A 27726-nucleotide genomic window follows, 5' to 3' on the forward strand; every position below is an offset into this window, starting at 1 on the left:
ATCAATAAACTCAAAAACAAAATAATATCATAACGTAATATAAAAATAAAGTAAAATAAAAGATAAAATAAAATAAAATAAAACGGATGGCATTTAACCAGGGAATTTTTAACTTAAAAATTTTTTTTAACATTTATTTATTTTTGAAAGAGAGAGAGATAGAGTGTGAGCCGGGGAGGGGCAGAGAGAGAGGGGGACACAGAATCCGAAGCAGCTCCAGGCTCCGAGCTGTCAGCACAGGTCCCGACAAGGGGCTCGAACCCACGAACCGTGAGATCTTGACCTAAGCCGAACTCGGAGGCCCAACTGACTGAGCCCCCCAGGCACCCCAGGAAGCAACTTTAAAATGAAGCAACAGGTCCCTAAGGCCCTTCCCACAGATGACGAACCTCGTAGGAGAGCCGCACTCAAAAGTCACACTCTCGGCTCGTTCCTATCACACAGGCAGGCCGACCAGGTGCCAGAGGCACGGGACCTGCAGACAAACCTTCCTTCCGCGACCAGCCGGAGCGGGACCCAACGCTCGCTGCGGTCCACGGTCCTGTGGTCTCCGGGCTGGTGGCTGGGTGGCAGGAGGTGGCTCCGCGGAAGCTGCCCCTGCCCCACCACACCCCTCGTTTCCCGACTTACGACATAATCGCAGAAGAGAATGAGAGCTCCCCGCCGCACTATTTCTCTGTTGCACATTCCGGGTTTACTGGCCGCGTCGGAGTCCCCCTCCTCTCCGGACATCTGGGGGCCGAGTGACTTCGTACTGGACAGACTACGTCTCCTGGAAGGAGGAACAGGCGTGCTGACGCCTCTGGGACGGCCACCCCCACCGCGTGTGTGACGTGCGCTCTTAGCCGCTGGCCTCTGAGCTACGGCAGCGCATGCGTGGAAAACGAAAGAAAGAAGAGGGTCTCACGGGCAAACCGCCAAATGCTTGACCTAAAGGCCAAGGCCGGCCCGAGGCTGCAGGTGGATGGGCACTCAGGCGCCGAGGCTCTCGGCCACCGCGCCGGACAAGGCAGCTGCCGTGGGGACCCCAGCGCCGGCACCCGCACGAGCTGCCTACCGTGTTTCACGAGTCACCAGGGAAGCGCACGCTCACCGAGGTCCCGGCAGAGAGCAGGTGTGCAAAATCCACCGCCTCTAGGGAAGCCAGTCTTTTTCTTTCTCAGCCCAGGGGAATCACACACTCGGAACCCTCGATTCCGCCACAACCCTTCACACACTTGTTGCCACTCCCACAAACTTGCCCCGGCCTAAGTGTGAGGACAATCTCCTTCCCTCGGTGGCAAAGAGCTTAGTGGAGACAGAGGTCACACGAGGACGAGAATGTTCTGGAATGTGTCAACTTCTCTTCTGACACTTCGGGATTTACAAGGGAACTGGTCTAAAATATTCTACAGGTTAGAAACCTGTTCAAACTGCACTTTGCCTTTTCTCACCTGGTGAATGGACGAGCCAGCTGTTGTCACGCAGACAAGGGAATACTACTCGCTGATCCCAAGAACAGATCACCGGTACATGCGCGCCAGCGCCATAAAAGACCTTTAAATACAGTGCGCCAAGTGACAAAGCCAGACTGAAGAAGCGCGGACTGTGTGACTCCATCCAAACGGCACCGTGCAACAGGCTACACACAAGCACAGAGCATGGACCAGTGGCAGGGTATGGGGGTGACCACGAAGGACGCAGGGAATCTTCTGAGGTGACAGCACTGATCTATATCGTGACTGTGGTGGCATTCACCTGACACTTGGTACGAGAGTGGGTTGTCCTGTATTGTAAGTCGTAAGTCAATTTAAAACCGACAAACAGAAACGTCTCCTCTTCTCAGCCCTCCTGCCAGCCCCAGAAAACAATTCACAGATGCAGAGGTTTCTGACGTAACGTCAGAATAAACAAAGGCACACGCAACAGAAAAGGAGCGGGTGGTCTGAACAGGACATCCCAGAGTTGATGGAGGCACTTAGCGGGTTAACTCCCACCAACACAAAAAGAGCCAAACACACGCCACACAAATACCAAACACTCGCCGTACACAGACCGTACGCACACCACAAATACGACACACATAACCACGCATACACTGCCCCCGCCCACACACACACAAGCACCTAACACTAATGGAAAGAGACCGGCAAGGATCCAGCATGGCAGACCGGAGGAGCGCGACTCTTCCTGCACACCCACCTGGTCGAAGGGGCCCTGTGGCCATGGCGGGTGCTCCACCTACACAGCTCCCCAAAGCAAAGGGGACGCCTGCAGCCTCTGACAGTGACTGACTCTCGAGGTTGTTCGGATTTTTCAAGCATTTAAGTCTACTGACTAAATCTGTTTTTGTCTTCTCTGGGGCCCCCAGTTGGCTCTGTTGTGGAGCATGTGACTCTTAGGTCTCGGGGTTGTGAGTCTGAGCCCCACGTTAGGGATAGAGATTACTTAAAACAACAAATTTTTAAAAAAGGGAAGCGAAACACTGCGATTAATAACACCTCTGCGGTTTCCGTGTCTTAAATGCTGTCAAGTGGCGAAGTCCATCTCTTCCACCGCCCTGGACAGCAAGTGGACAGGAGCCGTTATGGAAGTGGCACCCGTGGACCCCACGAGAAACACACACACAGGAGGCCAGCCTTGTGTGGAGGGCCTGGTCAGCGTCCTGAAGCAGAAGAGAGGAAAGCAGGAATGCGAGTGGGGAAGGAAGAAGTGCAAAGTCTCCACCTGGAGGTGACACGTGTGTGTGCACAGAGAAGCCTCCTGGGGCCCCCGCGCGAGTCGGGCCAGGTCTCGGGACGTGAAGTCAGTACACAAAACCACTTGCATTTCCAGAAGCTGGCGGCACACCACGTAAAACAAAACACTTCTGAAAGCAGCACTTGACACGCCATCCCAGACGAAGCGCAGAAACAATTCAGAAACACGCGTGACCCCCGTACGCCAGACACTAGGAGACGGTCGTGGCACACGCAGCACCTAACTCAGCAGGGAGAGAGGCCAAGTTCGAAGACGGGAAGACTGGATGCGGGACAGGGGCTCCCCAGATCACTCTCCAGACCGGCTGCAAGCTCAGTCAAGCCCCCGCCGCTGGCTCGTCTGCACTCACAACCGGATTCGAAGACATACAGGTGGAAACGCAAAGAACGTAAAAGAGCCAAAGCCATGTTGAACGTGAAGGGAAGCTGGGGGAGCGGCAGGGCGGCCGAGGGACGCAGTGGCGGTGCCGGCAGCGCGGAGGGACGGCCGTGAGCAGGGCCCAGAGGCAGGTCCGCACACCGGTGCCTACTGGGTTCTGAGGCAGGTGCCACAGGGACTCAACAGAGGCGGGACGGCCTTTTCCACACGCAATGCGGACCGAAGCACCCCGCACGTTTCGTCACACACAAACGTTAGCTCGTAGCGGTGAGCACCAACGCTATGGAACTTCCAGAAGAAGCCACAGAAGACAATCTTGGTGCTCTTGGGGGAGGCACACATTTCTTGGGTTGGACAGAAAAAGAATGAACCAGAATAACTGACAAACTTGATTGCATAGAATTTTAACGTTTCTGCTCAAATTAAATCATGAAGATAAAACAGCAAACCACAGAACGAGAGAGAACTTTAACGTTACCTCTGACAAAGAGCTTACATCCAGAATATAAAAAATTTACAGCCCAGTAACAAGACAATAGACAGCCAAATCTTAAAAAACAGCAAACATCTGAATGTGTACTTTACAACAGAAGGTATACAAATGGCCAACAGGCACGTGAAAACACGACTGACTTTCTAAGTCATGAGAGAAACACGAATGAAAACTGTAATGACACCGCCCTGCACCCGCTCCGAGGCCTAGAAGGGAAGCGCCTGTAACGTCCCGGGTGGGGAGGATTTGGAGCCGTTCGAACTCACAGCCGCTTCCCACGTGTCTCCCTCTGGAGCAAACCTCCTGTGAGCCGTCCAGAGCCAGGCGGTCTCAAATGTCCCGACTTCCTAGATCTGTTTTCCTGAACTTTTACTCCGAAGACTTTCCAACCAACAGAAGAGCTGAAAGGTTAATTCGATGAGCAGTCACACACCCTTCACCTAGATTCAACCACCAGTATGTTGTCACCTTGTGTGCACACACACGTGCCCTCCACACACACGCCCTCACACACATACGTGCTCTACGCACACGCACAAACCCTACGGGCACACACACTCTACACACGCACACACGTGCACTCCACGCATTCTCTACAGGCACGCACAGTCCGGGTCTCTGGCACGAGCCCCCGGCTGCTCTCAGGCCCACTCCTCAGGGACTCAGGGCCTCGCCCGGCGTGTGCTCCGTGGACCAGAGCATCACTCCACCCGGGAGCCTGGCGGAGGAGCAGAGTCCCAGGCCCCGCCAGTGACCTGGTGAACCAACCCTGGTTCTAATAAGCCTGGCAGCTGCCTGGTGTGTGCCCTGAGGAAGCACCGACGCGGAAGACACGCATTCTCTGTCCCTGACTCTTACCGTCGGTCGTCATCGTGACAAACTTAACAATGTTCTCGAAGCATTTCAAATGTTTCCAGTAGCCTGTCTTCCCCAAGTAAACCGTAAGCACGCTGAGGGCCGGAAACGGGTGTTACTGTTCCTTTGCGTCTTCCGCAACACACAGCACGGAGCGGATAGTGAGTGACGCCTGCCAACACTGGATTTTCCAGCTGAAAGCAGCGGCGCGGCCCAAATGGGACCCCGGGCCGCCCAGAGCTCAGCCTTTCCACGCTGAGCAGAGAGGAGCCGACCCGGGCCCTGCAGCCCCTGCCATCTCTAATTTCTGGGGCTTTCTCTGCTCACCACGGGCCCTCGAGCCTTCCAGAAACACCACACTGAGGACCCAGCTTGGGGGATGGGTGGCAAAGCTTCATTCCCACGTGTGTGCAAATGCCCAGAAATCAAGGCTTACGCCTGAAAACTCTTTGCAGAAAGGGGGTCACCCCCAATCAGATACTTAGTAAGTCTTCTCGAATGATAAAAAAGAGGGCATTTCCAAGTACTTCTGAAATGCTGCTCAGTAATTACTTCATTATCTAAGAATAACCAGAACCACATTTAACTTACAATGAAGTTAAGACATTGCAACACGTCTGGCTCTGGAACCAATTTAAGGACGAGAGCCCAGCAAGAGGGACACAGCATGACCAGAAGGAACCACAAGAGGGACAGTGTCGAAGAACTTGTCAAAGAAACCACACTTAAAAAGCAGCAGCTATTGTAAATGCCTCTGGTCTGACCACGTTCCTCCCCACGAGAGGAGGACGCACAGAGAGCGGAATCTGCACAAAGCCTCACGGACACGGGGCCAGACCTCCCGCTGACCGCTGTCCCGGCCCACGGGGGCGGGCGTACCTGGGGGTCTGCTGCACCTCTGCCCACCAGCGGTGGTCGGTGTGGCTGACGAGCAGCAGGATCTGGCACCAGAGCAGCACGAGCGCCGGATGCGTGGGCACCATGGCGCGCACCTGCGCGTTCAGCCTGTCCAGGCCGTAGAAGCTGCTGTCGCTGCTGTCCACCGTGAGGAGTCTGGAGGCGGCTGCTGTGATCCTACGGAACATTCCTAGAAACAAGCCAAAAGTAGAACTGAGAGGGAAATGTCTTGGCGGCTCACTGGGGCCCGACGCTCTGTGGCCACAGGAAGACTTTACACAAAAGGTACACCCTCAGCTTTCTCCTGTACTTACACAAAGCATTTGGCACTTAGAAAACTGGGCTTTTGATGCAAAACCCAGACATGCTGCTTATCTAACGGAGCAGCCACGGGAGCTGACGCCTTATTCGCCGGGCCTTCTCTTCCGCCCCTGTTAGCAAGTTCCCCAGGAGCCCCGCGCCAAGAGCCGCACCTGCGCCGTGACAGCGGACCCAGCTCCACTGAGGAGCAGGTGGCCCACACCGGGTGCCACAGGTTACTGCCCCGGGACAGCAAGGCTACTCTGGTAGGAGCGGCAGGACCCTCGCGACACCCCACTCATAACGTAATAAACGTCTCCTTGTTTGCAAAGAAGCCTCGAGAGCCCGTGGTGAGCAGAGAAAGCCCCAGAAATTAGAGATGGCAGGGGCTGGAGGGCCCGGGTCGGCTCCTCTCTGCTCAGTGTGGAAAGGCTGAGCTCTGGGAGGCCTGGGGTCCCATGTGGGCTGCACCACGGCAAGTGCCCACGCCAGACCCCAGCCCACGCTCCACAGACTGGAGCACAGGGCCAGCACGGGCCCTCCTGGGGTGGGGCCACCACGCAGCCAGCCACCTGCTCCGCTTGGGCACGTCAGCGGCACGCCCGGTGGCCCTCTGCCCACAAGCCTGTCCACGGCATCACCCTCAAGGTCTGGACAAATCCCCTCCGGGAATTAGCGATTTCATTCTATCCCCTCCTTTAGACAGATACAAAGTCAGCTCAAGACGCCTCCCGTGCCATCTGCCCGGGCTCCACATGAGCTGGCCCTCGCCCCAAGGACCAGCAGACACGCACGCGCTGCGAGCCCAGCAGGAAGACCTAACACAGGTGGGGGCTGCCAACGGCTCCCTGCCTTCTGTATCTCGAGTCTCCTGGCGCCACAGCTGGGGAGTCAAAATCTTATTTCCGGTTTAGGTTCTACAACATCCCAAGTGCAAAGGGGCCCTAACGTGGGCAAACACAGACAGACTATGCTTTGTGTATTTGTTCCCTACTACTTTGTGACTGTTGTGCCTCTGACCTGAGGCAGAGAAAGAGAACTAACCAAAGCAGGAGAGTCACAGCACATGACACCGGGCTAGCCTCCTGGGGCACCCGGGGAGCACGGCAGACATACTCAGAAGATCAGTTCCAGTGAGACGTCCAGCGCTCGTCTTGTCTTTGGCTCCATTTCCAGGGCTTTCTCTGGGTGCTGCATGGACAGCATCACCCACCTCCGGCCCACTCAGCCCGGGCCCGGTCCTTCTCCGTGCCCTCCATTATTGCACGGGCTCCTTGAGGGCCAGTGGACACGAGGGAAGAGGCAGGCACTGTCCTGAAGGAATAGGGGAGCCAGGCCGGAGAGCACAGGGAGTGACAGACCACGGAGGAGGGGGTTCACGGAACAGGGGCAGGAACCCACAGTCAGAGCTGTGTTCCAGGTGCCTGGGATGCAGTGCAGGCTCTGGAATCAGACCACGGCTCCCCCACTTACCTGGCCTTGGCTGCACATCACCCGGGTCTCAGCTTTCTCATGTGCAAAATGGAATTAGGAGCAGCAGCTGCTCAGAGCATCAAACAGTAAAACCTGAGCGAAGGGCTCAGCAAGGCACGGGCCAGAACAAATGACCAGCAAGCAGGGCTGCTAGGAAGGTTCTCACGGCCTCTGGGGGCAGGGGGTTCGTCAGCAGAGAGGGCGAAGTGGACGGGAGAGCAGAGGAAGTCAGGCGGCTCGTTGGGGCGGGGAGGAGTCAGCAGCAACGCTGGGGTCTGAGCATCTCCCACGGTGAGGACGGAACAAAGTGGCAAAAAGGAGCCAGAGTAAAGCAGCTATGCCAGGGGACGAGTTCAATTTTTATCCTAAGTGTGACGTGCTGGCAAGACACCAAGTCACACAGCTACGAGGAGGACGGACACGAGAGATCAAGGCAGTCAAGTCCGTGGGGCGACCCAGACTATGTAGACAATGATGAGTCATCTCTGCAGCAATGACCAAGCCAGGTCACAAAGGAGACAGTCCTACTGACAGTGAGGTGGGAGACAGAGACAGAGACAGGGAGTGTAAGAGAAACAGAGGAGGAGAGACAGAGATACCAGGAGAGAGAGAAGAGAGACCAAGGATAGGAACCAGGAGCAAGAATACCCAAAGGAGAAAAGACTCCTCTTTGCTAAATGGTGTGAGGAAAACTGGATATTCACAGATAAAGAAGAAAACTGGATCCCCGCCTTATACCACTCACAAAAATGAACTCGAAATCAATTAGACTTAAATGTAGAACCTGAAACCGCAGAACTCCTAGAAGAAAACAGGGGAAAGCTTATTGACTTGGGTCTTGGCAACAATTTTTTGGACGTGGCGCCTAAACCACAAGCAACAAAATAAAAAATTAACAGGTGCCGGGGCGTCTGGGTGGCTCAGTCGGTTGAGCGACCGACTTCGGCTCAGGTCACGATCTCACGGTTCGTGAGTTCAAGCCCCGCATTGGGCTCTATGCTGGCAGCTCAGAGCCTGGAGCCTGCTTCAAATTCTGTGTCTCCCTCTCTCTCTGCTCCTCCCTGGCTCATGCTCTGTCTCTCTCTCCTTCAAAAATAAATTTAAAAATTTAAAAAAATAAAAAATAAAAATAAAATTAAAATAAAAATATTTAAAAAGAAATAAGCAGGTGAGACCACACCAAACCGAAAGCTTCTGCACAGCAAACGACCAACAAAATGAAGAGGCAACCTACAGAACTGAAGAAAATATGTGCAAACAACACATCTCGCAAGAGGCTGATGTCCAGAAAATATAAGGGACTAATACAACTCAATAGCAGACAACCGAAGAATCCGATTAATAAGTGGGCAAAAGACCGACACAGGCATTTTCCCCTAGACACACAGATGGCCAACAGGTGCACGAAGAGACGCTCCACATCCGCCACGGTCAGGGAAACGGCAATCAAACCCACTACAAGCTCGTGCCTCCCCCCTGCTAGGATGGCTACTACCAAAAAGGCAAGCGTTGGCGAGGATGTGGACAAAGGGGAGCCCTCGTGCAAACTGCTGCAGCCGCTGTGGAAAACAGTACAGATGTTCCTCAAGAAACTAAAAATAAAATGGCCACACGATCCAGCGATCCCACCTCTGAGCATTTATCTGAAGGAAACAAAACCGCTATCTCAGAGGTACCTGCACCCCCACATTTACTGCAGTGTTACAACACCCAAGACGTGGAAACGACATCAGCATCCGTCAAGAGATGAAGGAGTAAAGAAGATGTGGCATACATACACAAGGGTCATAAAAAAAGGAGATCCTGTCATTTGTGACAACATGGACGGATCCTGAGGGCGTTATGCTAAATGAAATAAATCAGACTGGGGCCCCCGGGTGGCTCGGTCGGTTGAGCACCTGACTCTTGATTTCGGCTCAGGTCACGATCCCAGGGTCATGGGATCAAGCCCTGCGTTAGGCTCCACGCTGAGTGTGGAGACTGCTTGGGATATTCTCTCTCTCGCCCTCTCTGCCCCTCCCCCACTCGTGCTCGCTCTAAAATAAAAACAAATAAAATACAATGAAATAAGTCACAAATAAAGACTAAAACCACATGATCTCACTTACGTGTGGAATCTGAAATACCGAACTCAGATGCCAAGAACAGACTGGTAGCTGCCAGAGGCAGGGGTGAGGGTGGGAGAATTGGGTGAAGAGGGTCAAAAGCACAAATCCCCATTATTCACCCCAAGCTGTAACGTACCACATGGGGACTCTAGATAACACTGCCGTGTGGTGTACTTAAAAGTCGCCAAGAAAGCACATCTTAGGAAAATAAAGTGTGTAACTGCGTGAAGTGATGGACGGTGCCAGAACTCACCGCGGCCATCACTCCACAGCGTCCTCGCACATCTGGTCGGTACGCTGTACCCTTCAGCAGGCAAGTGTTACGAAGTCACTTCCATCTCGGGAAAGCTGGCGTGGGGGGAGACAGAAACCAGGAACACGTACAATTAAGAGGCTGGAAAGAAAGCGTCATGAAGGAAGGCGGGCCGCGGGGGATCCGTCCCGCAGACATAGGAGGAGCACACGAGGCCTCTGCGCAGACGCTCCTGGTCACACGGCTACAAGTGGAGAAACCAGAGCGAGAGCCCAGCGCGAGAAGTGCAGGAAAAACCTCCAGAGACGTTTACTGTGAAAAGCCGTGAAGTAAGTAGAGAGAGAGGACAGGGGAGGAAGCCACAGAACAGAGAAGGGGTCGGTTTGTATTTTGGTTCTTTCGTTTTTATTTTTTTTACGTTTATTTATTTTTTTGAGAGACACAGGGCACGAGCAGGGGAGGGGCAGAGAGAGAAGGAGACAGAGAACCCGAAGCAGGCTCCAGGCTCCGAGCTGTCCGCACAGAGCCTGACGTGGGGCTCGAACTCCTGAACCGTGAGATCATGGCCTGAGCCGCAATCAGACGCTCAACCGACTGAGCCCCCCAGGCGCCCCAGGTCGGTCTGTTTTTAGCTAGAGGCGCGGTTCTCAGCACAGCCACAGGCAAGAAGAGAAGACAACATGCGTGTTACTACATGCTGCACGACGGGGACGGGCGAACGTGTGCGCGAGACTCGGGACACACAAGGGGCAGGAGTGAGAGGAGCAGAGGGAAGAGGAGATGGGAGGAAGGGACTGCGGGGCTGTGTCTCTTTGTCTGGAGATGAGCCGACCCCGAGGGGAGGGTGGGACACACATGCACTGGTAAAAGCTCTAGAAAGCCCCCTGGTCTGTCTGGAGCCCTTGGCAGGTGGCCGATGGGGCTGCTGGTCCTGCCGTGATGCCCACCTCTGATGTTTGTCACCTGGGAAATGCCTGGTTTCCGTCTCTGTCAGGTGGCAGCCTGCGCCCCAAGGCCTGTCTCCCCTCCGGGAAGCAGTCCCCCACCGGGGCGAGCAAGCCCCTGTAAAGGGTGGGGGCTGCTAAGAGCTGCACCAGAGAAACACAGGAAAAAGGATGCAGCTCACTTCCAGCCTAAGGCAGTCTTGTCTACCTTCCCTCTGCGCTTCCTCAGCCACCAAGGCCAGGGTGCTGACCCTCACGAAGGTCAGGGGCCCAGGCTCCGGTCTCCACAGGGAGAAGAGCCCCAGGGAGCAGGAACACTGTCCTGCACGGGCACACAGACGAGAACAGCCCTCTGCTGTGTGAGCCACGGAAATGCTGCTTGCTTGTTACAGCAGCTATGTAACCTCCACACAAGAGGGGTGCGAGTACCTGACCCGGGTTAGAAGATGCCCTGGGTGGGGCCTCCCTCCCCAGTCCCTAGCAGCGACCACTGGCAGAGACAGAGAGAAAGAAGGCCGGGCCCAGGGCACAATGTCCCGCGTGGCTGGGAGGCAAGGGAAGCCAGGTGGGCCTGCGGACCTGGGAGAAGGGCCAGGGCCTGGGGCCAGGCGACAGTGACAAAGGACTGAAGGGCACCCTGAGGCAGGAGGGCAGACAGAGGCTGTGCACAGAGCAGACCCCCCCCTTGTCCTGTCCTCTCGGAGCTGAAAGAGAGGTCTGTCCAGGAGCACTGCACGCAGGGCTGGGGCAGGTGGGAGAAGCGGGCTTGGGAGGCAGGGGCTCCGCATTATTGGACTCTGAGTGTGGCGGGAAGTGCCATCAGCAACCCAGACAGCGTGGTGTAAGACAGAGGACAAAGGACCAGAAAAAATGGATGGGTTTTCCTTCTGGGTTTTACCATATGACCTTTCGGAGCCTCAACTCTCTCATCAGTAAAGGGGGGATCTCACAGAGCCGCTCTAAGGACTGATGGGGCACCACCTGTGAAAGGCAGCACCACCCCACCCGCACACACCGTCGTCCCGGCAGTGCGGCCATCCTCAGGCCTTGACACCGGCCCGAGTGAATCTGGATCAACGTCCATCTTGTTACTGCAGGAGGAACCATGTTCTCCCTCTTCCAGTGTTCCTGCATGCAGTGGAACACTGACCCTTCCAGAAGCACCACGAGGGAGCTCTGCCAGCCTTCCTGCTCCGCCCACAAGGAGGGAAGCGAGCACGCGGGGCCCGCCTTCAGCCGGCCCCGGCCCTGCTTCCAGGAGGGTCTATCACCTGCTGCTGCCCTTGGCAGAGTGGGCATCTGGAGCAGACTGTGGTGCGGAAGGGCACGTGATGTGGACTTGGAATCCAACACAGTAAGCAGCTTGGACTTACTGTGGCCACAGGCCAGAGGGCTTCAACCCAGCCGCACCAGCAACACAGCGACGTCACTCTCAGCCTGTGCCTTGTGTTCTGCCACCTGCTTCCAACTGGCTCATCTCGGCAGAGAGGACGGGGTGTTAGATACCCAGGTCTGTAGAAGGAGGCCAAGTGTATTTCTTGGCCATGTGTTAATGTTGGTTTGAACATGAAACAGGCAAACGATTTTGGGATTCTTATCCCTTTCTCTAAGGGACCGGAGTAAGACAAAACCAGAGGTCAAGGCCATTATTCAGACTAGTTCCCATTTTGAGAAATAATACCTGAAATGGACAGAGTTGAAGGTCTCAATTTTTAGTGGTGGAGTGGAACTCACTGCCTTTGTTCAATCAAAGCATAAATAAAAATTACCAACTTTCTATGTGAAGTGCACCTTATTTATATAAACGTGCAAGATTATTTATTTAAACTCCATCTCAAAACCAATGAAATACGGTAATTCTGTCCCCCAGTATCTTTAAAAGAAACGCAAAGTAAAGGAGATGGAGACGGAAATTTATATACACACAGACACCTCATTTGCAAATACTGAACCAACGAACAGCATCCAAGACAAGGCGGGAAAGTCCACGTGCCCGGCATCGAGTCCCAAGCTCTTCAGTAGAACACGCTGCCCAGCGCCCCCCCCGCCCCGCCCCCCGACCCTGTCCTGATACAGCAGCCACTAGCCACATGGGGCTGTTCTAACTTAAGTCAATTAAAATTAAATAAAATTAAAAACAGCTCCTTAATCACACTAGCCACATTTCAAGTGTCCAAAAGCCACAAATGGCTGGAGGCAACTGTATCAGTGCAGACGGAATGTTCCCACGATGCAGGAAGCTCTACTGGACGGCCCCGCGGTGGACTGCTGAGAAAAGGAAGAGCGGGAAGGGAGAGCGGGGAGCTGGCATACACCTTGAATGGCACAGAACTCCACGTGACGAGCAGGACACAGGACGGGTCACTCTTACCCCAAGAGGGTTAGAAAGTAGCATTCGGGGATGAACTGCTGTCCTTCTGGTATCAGACCCAAACCAACCGGTGGCCAAATATCAAAATGACCAACACACTCAAAATAACCTATTCTTCATGTGGCATAATTATTTTCTTGACTTTAAACTCATCACAGTGCGTCAGTGAAGCATAAATCAAAAGATCTTCAAAACAAAAATTCTTTCAACGTTAGTAACGAGGAGGGTTTGAAACTCGAGTCCGCTGGATAATTGAATCCTGGCCATGCCTCTGTCTGAGGGCAACAGCAATTAAATGAAGCAGCCATGAAGACGCCTCCTTCTCTGCGACCCCGGCCCCCGCCTGCCTCCCCAGTGCCGCTCCGACCCTCGCCCCTGCGCTCCCAGCGGTCTTTGGGCCTTAGCCGAACAGAGCCTCTCGGAGCCCCATCCTCCCTCCTCACACCAGCTTCGCCCACCGCCGCACTACCCGCGTCCCTCCCCAGAAACAGCCAGACTTGTGCTTCTCTGTGTACTGTCCTTCCCACTGCCCTGTGACAGCCACGCTGGCCTAGCTGACCGCCACGCACCCAGAGCGCAGCCTGGCCGGGCGGACTGGGCGCATCCTTGCCAAATGAAGAAAGGCTGAGAACGACAGCCATCTCTTGCCGTGAGGTATGTACTTGACACGCGTTTTAACTTGTACTAAAGCAGCACGTGCGCGACCTAAAACTCCAGGAACAGAGAGGGGCTCTGACCGTACGAGTGCCCTGCCCCGTCCTCTTCAGGCAACTACTTGTGTCTTCTGTCTCTAGCTCTCACGGTTGCCTCCAATATTCCACTCGACACGCTGTATTGCTTGTAGCAGACCAACGACTGTTTGTCCGCGCCTCTGGCCTTCCCGTTAGGAAGTGACCCTCGCTCCCTCTCGATGAACACCGTCCTATCTGTCACCTGCCCACGTTGGCCAGAGCGCCGGGGGCTCACGCACACTCACAGGACTCGTGCCAGGGCTGAAACCGCAGGCGGCCAGGGGGTCTCCTTCCGGCCATGAGGAAGAAGCCCACCGGATGACAGAGGCAACACAGAAATCAGAGTCGAAGCGTGAAATACTCAACGCGGCAAGAGAATTAAAACGCCTGAGGTGCTCGTTCCTAAAGACAACAGTGACCCCTGTACTTGCGGGAACTCACACCAGTAACTCCTCTTCTGGCTGTGCCGTAGGAAGGAGTCCTGCCCCGGCAACTGAAACTGCCGATCAGCGGGGTCATGCTGAGTAGTGGTTACAGACTCTCTCCTATGAGAGGAGATGTAGGTCACTCGTGCTGTCTGTCAGTTTAAGTCGTTAAGTTTTTAGTTCTATTGCCTCCACGGCCTCTATTTTTTGTTGTGTCAACTGTGTAATTTTTTTAAATGTTTACTTGTTTTTGAGAAACAGAGAGAGAGACAGAATGAGTGGGGAAGGGGCAGAGAGAGGAAGAGAGAGAATCCCAACCAGGTTCCATGCTGCCAGCACAAAGCCCAATGCAGGGCTCGAACCCACAAACCGTGAGATCATGACCTGAGTCTAAACCAAGAGTCAGATGCTCAAATGACTGTGGCACCCAGGCTCCCCTTGTTGTGTGGTAGGGTCCCCTCCCTAAGGAAAGAGAAAACACCTCGAGACAACCTGACTAGACATGTACGTGACAACATCCTTTACGACCTTGTAACGTGAGACCAGCTAACCAGACTACATGTTTATGTGTGACCATATATGGAAAACAAAGAAGTAAAAAAAAATATATAAAAAACTACATCATGCGGTGTTTGGGGCTCAGTTCTTTGGATACAAACCCAACTGAGCGGTGCGGCAGGAACAAAGTTCTTCCTGGAAAGAGAAGCCTCGGTGTCACGACTCTCTGTGTGAGAATCCGGCTACATTACTTGGGGGCTCGTCTGGGACTCGGAGATGGTGCTTTTCCACCTCCTTTGCCACCGGGGGTGCGAACCTTGGGGCGCCAGGAGAGGAGCCCTTGCCAGGCGCCAGCGGACCGCTTGATCCACAGCAGACTAGCCCACCCAGCGCACCAGGGCGAGGACCCCACGTGCACCAACGGAACCCGTGAGGCCCAGGAACCAGCTCAGGGAGACTGAGGCGGGTTGGAGTCGCCGTGTGACTCTGTGTGGGGACTTGTCTCTCATTCATTTCCTGGGTCAATGACTGTGACAATTAGAGCCAACTGTCTCTGGCTATTCTACCTCAGAACGGGGACTGTAAGGAATATTCCCAAGCAGCTGCCAAAACTCCTTTCGTTTCGGGGAAATTCCCCGTCTTCTCTGGACGGACATGCACTGCCTAATCCCACTGGTGGAGAACAAAACAAAAGAAACCTAGAGTCTGTCCCTGTCTGAGCTGACAAGAATTAAAACAGGGAATTCTCTTTCTCTGCCTTCTGCCCCCCCCCCCCCCCCCCCCCCCCCGCCCCGACCGCTCCACCTGGGGGTCGGCCTGCAGAACTGGCTGCTTGAGCATCATCAGCCTCTCCTCCCACACCAGAGGTCGGGAGCGGAAGACCACCGAAGCCAGAGTTCCCCAATGGTGCCCCAGGCAAAAACAGACAGTGGGGAACAAATTGATTAACTCTTAAATGGACACAGATGGAACATATTTGGCATTTAAATGGATTTAAGTTTGTTGGTTTAAAACAGACATACCTCTAGAGTTATCGGCATTAAATATCTAAGACTTTTTTCTTCCTGAGGTTTTCTAAAGGTCAAATAATTTGCCATCTCTGTTGCAATTTGTCAGCAAAAAGGTGACTTAAAATGATGGTTAATTTTGTCTGTCTCAAAGTTTTCATGGGTAAATGTTAAGATAGCTTTCAAAGTCTTTGGTAACCTAAAACGTTAAAGTTTTGCTTCCGTGATAAATTAAGATTAAATTAATTACATATCTCACGAGATAAGAGGCTAAAGCACTAATGACTAGATGTAGGTTTGTGCTTCTGACTTGCTGCAGAGAAACTAAGGACATTTGGATCTGTGGGAAAACATCCTTTATGCTTAGTGGATTCATAAGTTTGCCATCTAAAAAATTCTGATATAACAAGAGTTCACAACTGATTACTAGTTTTCACTGGAGACTAAGGTTTCTAAGAGTTAAAAATCTGCTAAATGTAGTTAAAACTGATAAAAGTAAGAAAAGCCAACTCTGTATGTGAAAAAGTAGGAGATACAGGGGCGCCTGGGTGGCTCAGTCAGTTAAGCATCTGACTTCGGCTCAGGTCATGATCTCACAGTCTGTGAGTTCGAGCTCCGCGTCGGGCTCTGTGCTGAAAGCTTAGGGCCCGGAGCCTGCTTCAGATTCTGCGTCTCCCTCTCTCTGACCCTCCCCCATTCATGCTCTTTCTCTGTCTCAAAAATAAATAAATATTTAAAAAATTAAAAAAAAAAAAAGTAGGAGATATAAAAAAAGTTATAAAAAATAAAAAAAATATTTTTGTTACAGGTAAGAGAAAGTAATTTTGTCCTAAATGAGACTGGTTATTTGGAGAGGAATGGCTAGGGACAAAATCTAATACAAAGAAAAGTCGTAGAAGGTTTGTGAAGGGAAATCTTTAAAAAGAAATTTTATGTGTGGCCAAGACGGACTAAGGCTAAAATAAAAGGATTTTAAAAGTACGCTGGGTTAAGATTAAAATTCCTCCTTCTTTGATCCAGAAGCTGAGAAGGTGATGGCAGCACCCTCGGTGCCGGCCTCCAAATCCTCCACGTTTGTGCTGTTCCTGTTCAGCAGAGGATTGGGTGCCTCTGCCGTAGGAGGGAGGGAGGATGCATGAAGGGCTTTCACTAAGATACATGGGAGCCATTTTACTACACCTGGCCCCCTGTATGCCAAAGAGGGATGCCCACATAGCTGAAACCTATTTATGTGGGTATTGTTGAGAAAGGCAGGGAAATAGGCCTTGACTGTGGCCCTTTAACCCCCTGCCTCAACAGCCAATAATCAATATGTAAGTTACCGCTGGGCCAAAATAAAATTAGCGCATCCTACGAGAACCATGAAAAGTCTTGCTTGGTCACAGTCCATACCCCCAAGGTCCTGCAGGCGGGAAACGGAGGGGTAAGGAAAAACAGGAAAGACCAGGCCAGCTCTCAGACCCGGGGTCAAGCATGGGCTAAGAATGACTACTCCCGGCACCTCGCAAGATTGACAGGGCTTCTGGCTGCCAGTCGCACAGCCAGCCAAAACATGGGGCCAGGAGATGAGGTTTCTCTGGCCAGCTGTAGCAAATTGAGATGAGGGACACCCTTCTTCCTTTTTCCTACAGGTGGGTAATTCCCCAACCAAGGCATTACTAAGCAACGTAAGGTGGATCCTAGTTTCCTGGCAACCCTTTCTAAAGTCCAGCAATCAGGAGGGGACACAATTAAGGGCCCCTGACCTGTATCCAAAACAGACCTAGACAAGGAGGGAGGGAAGTCTCCCACCTCAACCTCCTCCTCCTCCTCGGGTCCTCAATCTCTTTATATATGTATATAAAAAAATACAATTCTGCTCCCTGCTACCCACCTTATCCAGGACCTCCCCGTAATGTAACAGGCATGTTTCCCCTACAAAGAGCTAGAATGCCAGAAGAAAAAACCTTTACATTACAAGGTTTAAGACAGATAAAAGGAGATCCAGGTAAATTTTCTGATCGGATAAGCATATAAAGACTTTTTAAAATACTACGTTTGTTTTTGAGTTGACCTAGAAAGATATAATGCTTTTGTTAAATCAGACCCTTAATGAGACAGATGTTTTGAAAAAAAATTAAGGAAATCTAAGATTTAGCCCTTAAATTATGCTAAAATTAGCCAGTATTTCGCAAACACAAAATGAGAGCCCGATGGCCTTCTTGGAGAGGTTGAGGGAGGCTCTCACTAAATGTATGGCTATCTCCCCTGACACCTATAAGGCTGAGATGATTTTAAAGGACAAATTTGTCACTCAATCAGCCCTAGATATTCAGAAAAAATGCAAAAATTGGCTGTTGGCCTTGAAGGGATCCTGGAGGAGCTCTTACAAGCTGCCAAGCGGATATATTACAACCAAGATCAAGAGAAAAATAAGAATAAAAAACAAAACAAGACAAACAAACAAAAACAGAAAAGGAGGCTTAAAAAAAAACTCTGAGGCCTTAGTTGTGGCCTTACGTACTATGTCAGACCGGACATCCCAAGGTCCTGGTACCAAGTGCCATTTACATGGCCATTTGGAGCACTAAAATGAGAATGTCCTCCGAGGGGACAACCAAAATGAAAATCCCATAAGCCACGCCCCTTATGTGGAGACAATCACTGGAAATCTGAATGCCCTCGGGGACGGGGACCTCTCTCTGTGAGGGCTCAGATAACCAATGTCCCTGGGAGGGACTGACCGGGGCCTGGGGATCTTCATGGTGGCTCCCCAAAACCAAGTGTCCATCAGAAACCCAGAGCCTCAGGTAACTCTAAATATAGAAAGAAAACTGTTTGATTTCCTTCTTGACACCAGGGCTACCTTTTCTGTCGTCCTTTCCACTCCAGGCCAACCATCCAAACACAGGATGACAATTAGAGGCTTCTCCAGAAAACTTCTAACTAAATTTTTCTCTCAGTCCCTGGGGGGTATATGGGGAAACTTGATTTTTTTCTCATTGTTTCCTGATAACGCCAGAGAGCCTTGCTCCCTTGCTAGAAAGAGACATTATAACTAAATTAGAGACTATGGTGCTACCAACTCCAGGACAGATAAACAATTAGGTGAGTTTTGGAAATTACTGGATATTGTAGGTTGTAGATACCAGGGTTCGAAAACAGTTTGCCGGCTGTATCAATGAGTAAGGGAGACTCAATCCCACCTACTCCCCCCTCCAAAAAAACTGGGGTCTGACTCCTAGACACTCTCTCCGGCCCTTGGGATGGTTACAAACAGAGCAGGGCAATCACTATTACCAAGCTCCCCGAACTAAAAGATGATTAAAACACAGCATCAGGCCTTTCATTTAGGGAGGGACAAAACTTATCAAATGGCCCAAAGGATGTTTACTGAAAAAAAATCTGTCAAGGACAGTTCTGCAAATGGTATCAGCCTGTGAAGTGTGGCTTAGAAACAATCCTTTCAACCACAAACTTGCTCTCCCAGGCAGTCAAGGAACTGGAGGCCACCCAGGAAAGACTAACAATTAGGTTTCATTCCTATGCCAAGGTCAAAGCAATTCCAACATCTGTTGGTATGGGTTGATATTTTTACTAATTGAGTAAAGACTTTCTTCTGCCAGACAAAAAAGACACAAAAAATAATAAAAGTTCTGTTTTATAGAGTAATACCCAGGTTTGGCTTGCCTAAACTTTTGCAAATTAATAACGGTAAATGGATGCTTTGACTCTTTCTTTGGTAGAACTCCTGGCTCTTGAAAAAGTTTTATACCTCAAAATAAAGCAGACTGTCTGCTTATACTCAGCAAAACTGTAAATAAGTCCTCACAAGCATTAGATGCTTAAAAAAATTTTTTTTTTAAATTAAATTAGCACCAAACTCTTGGAAATAGAGCCACCACTGATTACTTTTACTGCGCTCCTGCTTCTCTATCACCTAGGTTATGAAAGGTTCCCCGACATAAGTTGTTTACAAAGTCAGGGTCTCTCCTAGATTGTTTGACAGGTTTGAAAACTGTAGACGTTATCTTAAGATGCCACCTTGTTGGTCAGTATAATCTTTACCCTGGGTTTTCCTCCTTGTGTCTGCTAATGTTTATGCCGCCTCATGCCCGCCAGCCTTCCTGTAAAACCATGCTGTGGGCCACTGAACTGACCCTCGGGTAGACTCTAACTGCTGTACCCCTACACTGTCCCTTATCAGCTTGAAGAAGCCAGAGTGGTCACCGACCCTGCTCTCTAACAGCAGTTACAGGCCCTGTTCCAGCGGAGAAATAAATAGGGAAAGGGTTGACATTAGGCAGGGAGAGAGAAGGGACCTTCAGGGAGGCAGACTGCAGCTGCAGGCAGGAGGCTGAAGGAGCAGATGGGGTTCTCCCCTTATGAAATCCTGTATGGGCACCCTCCCCCCATTATCAAGGGCATAAGGGGGCATCTAAATGAGATAGACAATCTAACCGTAAGACAACAGATGTGGACCATTGGCTCTACCCTAACCACCTTACACCATCGGGTCAGGGAGCGATTCCCTGTGAGTCTGACCGCAGACGCTCACCCCTTTAAGCCAGGAGATGCAATATGGGTAAAGGAGTGGAATGTCCAACCCCTAAAATCCCTCTGGAGGGTCCCGTTCACTGTCATTGTGTCCACCCCTACTGCAGTAAAGGTAGCTGACGTGGGTCCCTGGATTCACTACAGCAGAGTGAAGCCAGCATCTCGAAACTGGGAATGCATTCCTGATCCATCAGTGCTATGCAAGCTGACCATACGGAAGAAGCAGTCTGCAACTCCAGAGCCTCCGGGAGACCGCAGCCCTGCTTTAGCCACTCCAGAAGCTGACCGATCTACGCATGGCAGAAGCTTGAGGAATCTACGGTCCGATGAAAACAAAAGACCGTCCTTACTTTCTGTATGTTTCCTTGCTGTGAGGCACTGTCACGCCTTGTTTCTCACTATTACTGTGATTCCTGCTTTACTCTTTGCCACAGAATCGGCTGACTATGCCCCAGCCGGCTGGAAATGTGGTGAGAGGTTTCTGTTAACACTCACCTTCCTTTTGTGGATAGGGTACCAACACGGGAAAACAATGGTGATAAGAGACTAGAAAATTAGATCCCCACAAACCTTATAGTAAAACAAAATATCCCAGTCCTACTATCGGGGTTTGGCTTCTCAAAAGCTCTATTATTGGAGAAAAACTGTCTTGCCCAGTGGGAAAAAAGTTCATCGTCATCTCTGTTAAAAACTTAACATGCCCAGGCCAAAGATTTTATAATTCAACTGCCCAAAAAACTCAATGGTGGGGGACCCCAGATCACCTTGAACCAGATCCCCACCCCTTATCTAACTTCTCTCATCTCCGAGAGGCCTGAGACAACGTCAACACAGCCATCGAATGGCGGGTCCAGGGGGACTACACTAGATACGTGGAAGGACAGCCTACATAGTACTTCCCGCAGGCTGGTCACGGTCATGTGTGCTGGAAACTCTTCGTCCGTCTTTCTTCCTGCTCCCACTTACCAGAGGGAGACATCAGGGAGTCCAAGTGCGTGGCAACAGGGAAACAAAGGAAGCAGCATGCCTTACACCTTGACAACCAAAAAAATGATGGCCTCCTGAGCCTGTAATCCAATATCATGGCCCTGCCACCTGGGCAGAAGACACGTCCTGGGGCTACCACGCTCCCATTTACATGCTAAACCGCATAATCAGACTACAAGCAGTTAACCAATAAAACTGCCAGAGCTCCAAACTTACTTGCCGAACAAGAAACCAAAATGTGCCATGCTATCAAAATCGCTTGGTCTCAGATCACCTACTTCCTTCTGAGAAAAAAGTTTGTAAAACGTTTAACCTAAGCAACTGCCGCCTACACGTAGATAATGAGAAAAAAGTCATAAAAGAAATCACAAATCAAATAAAAAGGATTGCTCATGTCCCTGCCCAGACCTGGAACGGTTAAAACCCCAGGGAGTTATTTGGAGAATGGTTTTCAACTTTCAGGGGATTCAGAACTCTCATAGAAATTCTCCTCCTAATTCTGAGAGGTTGCTTAAGCCTACCCTGCTTAGCTCCCCTGGTTGTACGGTCTGCCTCCAGTCTCATTGAGGCCATAATTCAAAAAAAAAAAAAAAAAAGACGGCCACTCGTGTAACGATGTTATGAAAATATAAACCTCCAAACCAAGATGATGCTCTTTGACCCAAAATAGAGGGATCCAAGCACCAGAAGGGGAGAATATGGTAGGGCCCCTCCCTAAAGAAAAAGACCTCAAGGCAACCTGACTTTACGCCTACGTGACCAACACCCCTCACGACTTGTAACATGAGACCGCTTAATCAGACCACATGTTTATGCGTTACCACATATGGGAGACAAAGAAGTAAAAAATATATAAAAAACTATGCCACATGGCATTCGGGACTCAATTCTTTGGGTACAAACTCAACTGAGCGGTGCCAGCAGGAATAAAGTTGCTTCCTGAAAAAAAAAAAAAAGCCTCACTGTCATGACTCTGCAAGAATCCTGCTACAGTTGGGTCAACTTTAGACACGACTATAGAACCCCAACAATGTGAGAGGAGATTAGTGACCCTTCCATCCCTCCACCTCGTCCTTCCACTCCCAAATTAAGTTAGTTTCCCTTTTATTTTTCTCAGAAATAAAAACATTTTCATTCTGTTCTGAAACTACAGTTAAGTAAGTATTCAATGTTTTACTCATACATTGACTATAAAACTGAAAACTGAGGAAACCAATTTGACAATAAATTTCATATTAAAAAAAAAAAAACCTGAAAACTGAAACAGCATTTATATTATGATTGATTACGTGAATATAGTTCCCAACAAAGCCAAGAAACCTAAAAGGATGGCATTTCTTTTTATAGGTGCTTGGTCATGTTACTTATGTTTCCTAGAGATTACAATTGCCTCTTGTTTTTCCTACTAAGAGAAAAAAGATATGGCGGTACCCTGTAACTCAAGTGTTCCAGCTTCCCACTCATTCAATCTAAATCAAGGCATTCTTCTTGAAAACACCCATTTTCTCTTGGAGCACGCTGACTGTCCTACTATGGATCGGCTGCTTCCTATGCAAACTGCATGGCTGCCATCTTGTGACTTCTCTCTTGGGGTCATTGTCCTTTTTACTTCACAATCGTACGTAAAGGTACAAAAAGATCTCGGGCCTCCAAATTTTTAAAAGAGGAGGAAGCCCTCTGGTTTATTTTTTTCCCCCAACCAAACATCTTCCAGTGCACAGTGAGCAGGGCAGAGCTTGCACCGGGCAGCCAAGTTCCTGCCCCCGAGAGTGCCCGGCGCAGGACAGGGACCGCACAGATGCTCTACGAAGGTCGGTCTGAGGCACCTACCAGACTTGAAGATGTGGATGAGACACATCAGCAGAGTGCCCAGTTCTTGGCAGTAGAAAGTGTGTTGCTGTTCACTCATTTCCACTTTGAGCTGCTTTGTAACAATATCCTCCAAAAGAATGCCAACTAGCTGTAGTAGAAATCTTCAAAGAAAGGGGAAAATGTGATGGCGAATTAGGTGACTGTTACAGAGCACTTATGTGACATACAGTAGACACGGGGGGAGTAAAGACAGAAGTGAAGTGAACAAAGTGTAACATTTAGTACCATCCCTTTGGATTAAGTCACCCTCCCTCTCTGCACATCACCTTCCTCATTTATGAGATGGCAGGACACATATATAACTTCAGGACTGTTAGGATAAAATGACATGCAGTGTTTCTTTAAAGCTCTGCAAACCAGAAAGTATCACAGAAATAGAAGCCGGCAACCTGCTGTAGGAATTTAATGTTTCATCCATTTTAGCCACCTGCTTAAACGTAGCAGAGGGAGCCACAGGCCACCCGGTTGAACTTGCAACCAAGAGGGTGTCAAGCAGGTTTACTGGATTTACCAAACGCACAGGCATCTCCGCCGACGACCAGTGAAGGGGCAGCTAAGTGGACGTTACGAGGACCTGCCTAGAAGGAGCACGTCAGCACAAACCACGCTCACTGGACATCTTGCCAGCTCTACCTTACTGAGCACCCGGAATCCAGAAGAAGTGGACACACGCTTCTCTAGATAACATGCGTTACTGGCCCTGACTTGTGATCACTGCCCTCAAGGAGGTTCCAAATAATCTGTGAGGGTAGACACGATGCCACAAGTACAAGGGGAGTACGTGGGAACGGTCACGCTGCCAGGAAGGAGGATTTTATGACTGTGTTTAGAATGGCCAACACACGTGAGAATAAAAAGGAGACTGACTTTTAGTGGGTCTTCCTAGCTTTTTAAATTCTCTTCAGGCAACACCCACCCTCACTGCCAGCACAGGGGGCAGGCGGGCCCTCAGTGCCCACCGCTGTGGTGAGCCACAGTGTGGTCTTTAACGAGGACATGAGATGGGATGTGACCGAGATGCAGGAGAGACATGGACCCAGGGCCACAGATGAGGCACAAGGGCCAGAGCAAGCACACCCACACGGACCTCTTTACCCCACTCGCAGCGCTGAAGTGAGACCAGGAGTGACCGAAGACTTATGGATGGGCCGTAGGCCGCGGGCTGGTTAAAGGCACAGACAGAGAGCATACCTTGAAAATGTTTCTTCCGGCAAGCTCTTCATTTGTCTCCCTTCACTGTGTTCTTCTGGTGTCGAAGTACTGTCCCCCTCTCTTAGCCTATTAATTATCGGACAGGAGATTAAATATGGAGAGAAAGAGAGCTCCTGAATACGAGAAAGAACAATGTCTTCAGTTGACTGGGAAATGAGAACCCTCAAAATGGCTAGGATTCCTGATATCCACAGCTGAACAGTGCTCACAGGTGCCTAAAAGAAAGAAAATAAGTTATAAAGGAAAAAGAAAATTAAACTTTTCCTAATTGCCAGTTTCATGAATGAAAATCACCCCTGTTTGCCATTCTATCAATAAAGCTAATAAATTATCATTAGTTCAAAAGTGCGGTCCCAGATAAGAGCATCAACACCATCTGGGAACCTGTTGAAAATGCAAATTCTTGGCCCCGCCACGGCCCCACAGGGCCCGCAGGCAGCTGACGAACCACCGTGCCACACGGTGACGAATGAATCTAAGACGCCGTCACGACGCGGGCTACTCACCATTGTGTCCGGAGTGACGAACATACTCCGTAAAAGCATGTCCACGGGACGGAGGGAGGAAGGGGCCAGAATCTCAAATAAAGTATTTAACACGCCAAGGGCCTCGTGAGAATCAATGTGCATCTGTTGCAATCAAACATCACAAAAGTTTTCCCGTAAGCCAACAAAAATGTTAACGTTTCTACTTCAAGTTAGGTACCACAAGGTCAAATGCCCTTACCACCCCTGCACTTACACACGTCCTCACGTTAGACGTGAAGCAAGCAAACAGCTTTTAGGACACTGCAGCTGCTGAAGTTTTTTCACAAGGGCAACCTTTTTTTCATTTAGGTCTTTATTACATAAACAACGTACATTTTCTGTAAACATTCAAAGATTTAAAAGTATGGAAAAGCCGGCTGGAACTGCACCACTCTGGGACAATCCCCGCCCGCGTTCTGGGACGAGTCTCCAGTGCGGCTCTCTGTGCACACGTCATTTAGCGAAGTGGGGTGTCACACACGCTCTCTTTCCTTCTTTGCTTTACCTGCACCTCATCCCTACTCGGCCAGCTGTAACGAACTTTAACAAGCTGGTGTACAGTTAACTTTTGAACAACACAGGGGTCAAACGCACCCACCCCCAACACTGTTGAAAATTCGTGTGTAACTTCCGACTCACCCCAAACTTAACGACTAACAGCTTGCTGCTGACCAGAAGGCTGGCCAATAACAAAAACAGTTGAGTGGCACGTGCTACATACATGTATTATGTGTGGTATTCTCACAATACAGTAAGATAAAACAAAATGTTATTAAGAAAACCACAAGGAAGACGAAACACATCTACAGTATTGTCCTGTATTTAGAGAAACACATCCGCGTGGAAGTGCACCTGTGCAGCTCAAATCCGTGCTGTCCAGGGGTCAACTGTACGTACTTCTCTTTAACTTCCCCCATGTTCCTACGATCACGTATCCACACACACCTAGAGATTTTTAAGTTGTTTTGAAAAATCATGTTATAAATGTCTCGGCTTTTTTCCCTTAAAATCGTAATGGAAAACTCCTGAGGCAACAGGTTTTAAAATCTAACATTTTTTTTTTTTTTAATTTTTTTTTCAACGTTTTTATTTATTTTTGGGACAGAGAGAGACAGAGCATGAACGGGGGAGGGGCAGAGAGAGAGGGAGACACAGAATCGGAAACAGGCTCCAGGCTCCAAGCCATCAGCCCAGAGCCCGATGCGGGGCTCGAACTCACGGACCGTGAGATCGTGACCTGGCTGAAGTCGGACGCTTAACCGACTGCGCCACCCAGGCGCCCCTAAAATCTAACATTTTTAACGGATGCAAAATATTCCAAGCTAAGGTTCTACCAAAACGAGTTCAACCGCTGCCTTCCTAATGCTCATCACTAAGAGCGTGTCCAGACCCAGTGAACATGGCTGCAGACACGCGCTGTTCTCACATGCCCCCCTCCCCCCCCCCCCCAGGTAAGGAGACCATCCTGAGAACTTCTGCAACCCCCATTCCTTCCACCAGGCCTACACCTGCCACCAGCTCCTTCTCTTCTGGGTCCTCAGGAGGAGTGCGCCGGGCCCACACCAGGCGACCCCAGTGTGCCCTGTGAGGGGAACTCCCCCTCCACTTTCACCCCCAGTGAGGCCCAGGCCCAGGCCCTGACCCCTCCTTCCGCCTCTAGCTGCCACCCCACATCTATTCCTTCTCAGCCTCTTCCCCATGCCTCTCCACCAACACCCCTGAGCCACGCTTCTGCGCCCTCCACCCCCGCCAACTGCTCCCTGGTGGCTTCCAGCCTGCCAAATGCAGGGTCAGCTCCCAGCTCATTTGCTGGGCCTATGAGCAGCCCAAAGCTGACCCCTCTTTTCTCCACAAAATGCCTTCCTTCCTTGGTTTTAACAACGCCACCCCCCACCCTGCCCACGCTTCCTTCCCCACCTCCTCCACGGACTCGTCCTCACCTCTCTGGCCCCTAAGCTCAGAGCTTGGCCTTCTCCTCCCCATCTGCACGGGTCCCATGGTGATCTCTTCCCATCCCGACATTCACCTCCTGGCCAGTTCCGTCTGTACAGCTGCAGACTCGGACGCCCAAATGCCTACCTCAGCCTCCCCCGGTGCCTCCTGGGTATGCCGGCTGCACGCACCCAGACCAGGATCTCCTCTCCTCCTCACCTCCCCGACGTGCCTCCCTCCTCACATCGACACAGAAGCCGCAAAGCTTACTGCTTCTGCTTGCACCCTGTGTCCAGCAGGTGGCTACTGCTCGCCACGCCATTCGCCCTCCTGGTGCACGCCACCTCCGTGCCTTAGGCGGGTCCCCCTGCTCTGCCCTCACGCCCGTCCTGAGGCTGCCTTAGCTCTCAAATCGTACCAGGTCACTTGTTTGTACCAAACCCTCTACGGGCCTCCCCAAGCCCCCCACGCTGGCCGGAGAGGCCCACCCAACCCCCAGACCCTTGCTGCCTTCCCTGCTCCACACGAACACTCTGTTCCACCCGTATGGTCTCTCCACGTTCTTTGAACCTACTGGGCAGGCTCCCACCTCAGGGTCTTCACTGATGATGAGCCTAAAAAGCTCTAACCCGGTCAAGTTTATACAAACTTAGCAACGCAGCCCCGTCCTGACACACCCACCTCTCCTCGGCTTTCCCTACAGTCCCTGCTGTCATCTGGTTTTACGCATGACTAATCTACTTCCTGATGTCTGTCACCTCCATCTCCAGCCAATAAAACTGTCACTCCAAGAGGGCAGGCTTTTCACAGGCGCGGCTCACGTCTACGTCTGCAGCGGGGACTGAGGGACTTCCACAGGGAAGGTGCACCTGTGCTCAGCCACCAGGCGGGCGCTCACTCGGATGTGCTCGCATGCGGTTCCACGGTGGACGTTTACCAGGCGTCCCACCTTCAACCTCCACCTTCCTTAGATCGTGCACATGGCGAGTAAGAGACCGGAAGAAAGTTTCTGGAGTGCTATTCTAAAAATATAGATCCACAGGCAAGGAATCCAGGACCACGTTAAAACACCCAATTCATTAAAGCTGCCATCAGTCAGCGCCATCAGAAGCCAAGACTCCCTCTCTCTGACTGGCTTCAGCATGCCAGGATGACAGGCCCACTAGGAAACGAGAATGGGGCCAAAGC

General features: G+C 51.0%; 1 protein-coding gene across 4 annotated transcripts in view; it reads right to left on the bottom strand.

The window, feature by feature from the left end:
* HTT (huntingtin) overlaps positions 1–27726 on the bottom strand; it is a 147275-nt gene that overhangs the window by 32444 nt on the left and 87105 nt on the right. For all 4 annotated transcript variants that reach the window (XM_086705562.1, XM_025921615.2, XM_086705563.1 and 1 more), the window contains 5 exons: positions 24586–24708; positions 24059–24294; positions 22826–22968; positions 5345–5552; positions 631–772 (listed from right to left, as the gene is read on the bottom strand). In XM_086705562.1, coding sequence (XP_086561688.1) covers positions 631–772; positions 5345–5552; positions 22826–22968; positions 24059–24294; positions 24586–24708 — 852 coding nt within the window. The remainder of the gene's footprint in view (positions 1–630; positions 773–5344; positions 5553–22825; positions 22969–24058; positions 24295–24585; positions 24709–27726) is intronic.

This window comes from Puma concolor, chromosome B1, assembly GCF_028749965.1.
Source record: "Puma concolor isolate L17-30 chromosome B1, mPumCon1.1.hap2, whole genome shotgun sequence".
Classification (NCBI taxonomy): Eukaryota; Metazoa; Chordata; class Mammalia; order Carnivora; family Felidae; genus Puma; species Puma concolor.